The 3472-nt window shown below is 38.6% G+C and overlaps 1 protein-coding gene across 1 annotated transcript; it reads left to right on the top strand.

The window, feature by feature from the left end:
* Window positions 1–2526: 2526 nt before the first annotated feature.
* LOC119665110 lies at window positions 2527–3219 on the top strand (the record flags this gene model as incomplete). The annotated part of the gene is made up of 1 exon (XM_038074423.1): window positions 2527–3219. A coding segment is annotated over one exon (693 nt), but the record flags the coding sequence as incomplete, so codon positions are not given.
* Window positions 3220–3472: the final 253 nt, after the last annotated feature.

The following is a 3472-nucleotide window of genomic DNA, read 5'->3' as shown; positions in this document are numbered from 1 at the left end:
TTAAATAAATCTTTCTTTAAAATTGAACACATTATCTTTATTTTGAAAAGGCCTGTACTAGCAAATACAAATATGTTGTAGCGACCCCTGAAAAGAGACTGAGGATACCCCTACAAAGAATAATAACGAACCGAAAAATTCGTGTCGTTACAGTGTGAACCCCCAACTTTATACATAAAAGGTTTAAATTGTCATACGTCAACAACTAAATTTATTATAATATTATATATATAAAAGTTCTAAATATTAGTTGAATTATAATAAAATTTTGTATAAATGTAATATAAAACAATAAACTACCTCTCACGTTATTGTTCCAATCAAAATAATTAATACGACGATTCTTGCGCAAGAACTTAGTATATCCCAGAAAAATACTGCGAATGAAAAAGTTGTTGACCCTACATGAGTCAACTCTGCAAAAGCATCGCTGATTACTACAGCGAGGAGAGCACAGTAATACTTTTTAGCAACTAGAGCATATGCTTTACACTAGATCAATGCTAGTATATTAAGTACCAGAGAAGGAATTTGTCACCGACACTGACGAAAGTATTTATAGAATTGGCAGCGTTCTTCGTAGCTAATTGACGGTGGAGAAAAAGTAGTGGCATATTATAGCAGGGTTCTTGCGAAGCTGAAGGCAAACTATTGTATTACCCGCAAATAACATCAGAAGAATGAGTGAAAAACCGTTACAAGTACCTATACAGCTAACGATATCGTTTGAAAACGGATCACTAAGTATTAAGATGGTGTTGCAATTCGATTGAATGGCAGCACGTCTGACTCTGAAATAGAGCACCAGAAGGTTTTTAATCAACCATGAAAATGAATATGAGTTGCCAGGGGGAATGAAAGCATTGCTGCAGAAATAAATCGAAAAAAGTAAAAGTTGATATTCGGTTGACAGGTCTGTAAACGAAAGATGACTGGAGTTCTACAGTATCAGAAACAGCCAGCTAGAAGATCCTGATTTGCCAACACTTATGGTATCCAGAGAAAATTGGGGTACGGCCAACCAAGACACAGATAAGCAAAATATTTAGATATGTACATTATTAAATAAAAAAAAAACAACGGTTCATAACCAGACGACATGGTAGAATGGTTTAATCGCACTCTAAAAACTAATATGATAAATTATAAGTAAATATCAACGTAATTGGAGCAAACACGTCCCAAAATATTTAGTAACTTCTCGATCAGCAAAATTCGAGACAAAATGGTACAAAGCTGTGCACGTAGTCTTCGTCTCTGTACCTGTCTTTCGGCTAATGCTACCGATCACAACTGCACTAATACCTAGTCCAAAGCTTATGTTCCAAATACTTAAATAATTCAAGGCCTTTGCAGAACATCGCTAACGCTATTGCTTTAAAGCCCATCTTATTTAGTATATTTAGAATACAATCCACTACTAGTAGCCACAGTTAAGTGAAATAAACCCATTCACCTTTTTGGTTTACGTCTGCTGACTTATTTAATTTCAGTTGTGCTACCCAACTTTGTGTAAATAGTCCTTGAGCTCTTCCTCTAAACGAATTCTGGTAAGTCATGAATAGCTTTCGTATTTAAGGCCTCTTCAATATTTAAAACCGTTACAAACAAGTATTGTTTAAAATGAATTGATTTTTCCACAGTACGAATGACCGAATGTATAGATGTTTTCGTAGAAGTAAACCTTGAAGTAAGCATGCTAAGATTTTGAAATTTGAAAACGTTCGACTATTGGTCTTAAGTGAAGCGCTACTACCCTCTCCATTGTGTTCAGTAAAAATAAGAATAGACAGTATTTGGATTTTGTCTGTATGATCATACGCGTGAACTTTACCTTCAGCTAGTTTTTAGTATTCTTGTTAAGAATGAATATAGCCTTCTGATATCTTTGGCGTCGGATCATTGCCTCAGGCATATTTGTCTTCACAGCAGATGCATTATAGCTGGTATGTTTGTCTACCGGTTTTCGTGTAATTAATCACGTGGCTACTACTACGTGGTTTTGGAGATTTCCTGATTAGCTCCCAAAAAGTCGTCTTAAGACCTGATTAGCTCATAATATGTGTTTTTTATTGTGAGTATTTCTGTTCCCACGAGAGTACGGGAAAGAAAAGTCATCTGAAACGTAGTCTTCTGTGGCGACCCAGTTGGCTGTGCATTTATTGAATTTAAAAAGTAAAATTTAATTTCAAATATTTTTAAGTTTTTTGTTTTGATTGAGGAGAACGTTCCGATTTTTCTCTCTGTAAAAAGTTGAATAAAAGTTTATTAACATTGAAAATTTTTAGAGTTTTATTAATTAGCAAGGTGAACAGATCATTGCTAAATTGGTGACTCCGACGTGATTTCGAAAAAGTTTAAATTTAGAAATATTAACTTCTGAGCTAAATATCTAATTATCGAGCTGTGATGTCAGTTGCAGACGAAGGTGTAGTAATGGCTTCTGATAGTGGAAGTGTCGTAAACCGTGTAGCAGTGAAGGTGCCACCGTTTTGGCACGAGCGACCGGAGATTTGGTTTGCTCAGATCGAGGCGCAATTCGCAGTAGCTGCCATTACGAGTGACATCACACAGTTCAACACGGTTGTAGCAGCGATTGAGTCAAGTGTTATCGCCGATGTAAGTGATGCAGTGCTTCATCCTCCTGAAACTGGAAGATACGCTAATTTAAAGGCTTGCATCATAGAGCGGTACAGTGAGAGCGAGCAGCGGAAGATTCAACGGTTGTTGTCAGAAGTTGAACTTGGTGATAGACGCCCAACACAGTTGTTAACGGAGTTGACAGCGTTAGCTAAAGACAAGGTGAGCGATGAGTTCCTTAAGTCTCTTTGGCTGAAGCGTTTGCCACCACAAGTGCGCGCTATTCTGCAGGCATCGAACGTGGCACTAGCAGAACTGGCGAAATTAGCAGATCGTATTTGCGAGGCGGGTGATTTTCAACAGATAGCTGTAGCGTCAGCCTCTGATTGTCCAGCCTATTCTGAGAATGCTGTGATTTTACGAAGGCTTGAGCAAATCGAACAGCGTCTGAGTCGTTTGGATTTACGTCGTAGTGAGTCGGTGCAAAGTCGATCGTCATCGAGGAGACGTAGGCGAACTCGTTCCCGACCAGGAAGTCATCCAGATTGGTGCTGGTATCATGAAAGGTTTGGTGATAGAGCTAATGCTTGTCGGCAGCCCTGTAGTTTTGTGGCAAGCTCTCATCAGTCAAAAAACTAGGCACTCCTTCTACGTCGTCGAGCCGAGAAGGGGTTAGTGTTCGTATAGCTCGACTTAGTATTAAAGATCCCGCCACGTCGACCGTTTTTCTCATTGATACTGGTGCGGACATATCAGTTTTACCGAAGTCGTTCTGTCGTTGGAAGCAAAGGGCTATCAGTGTTGCATCAGTTAATTTATATGCCGCTAATGGTACGCCTATTCAAACATTTGGCGAGCGTCGACTGCTTTTGTCTTTGGGTTTGCGTAGAGA

This window comes from Teleopsis dalmanni, unplaced genomic scaffold, assembly GCF_002237135.1.
Source record: "Teleopsis dalmanni isolate 2A unplaced genomic scaffold, ASM223713v2 unscaffolded_contig_3541, whole genome shotgun sequence".
Taxonomy (NCBI): domain Eukaryota; kingdom Metazoa; phylum Arthropoda; class Insecta; order Diptera; family Diopsidae; genus Teleopsis; species Teleopsis dalmanni.
This window is presented reverse-complemented; position numbering and strand designations above follow the sequence as displayed.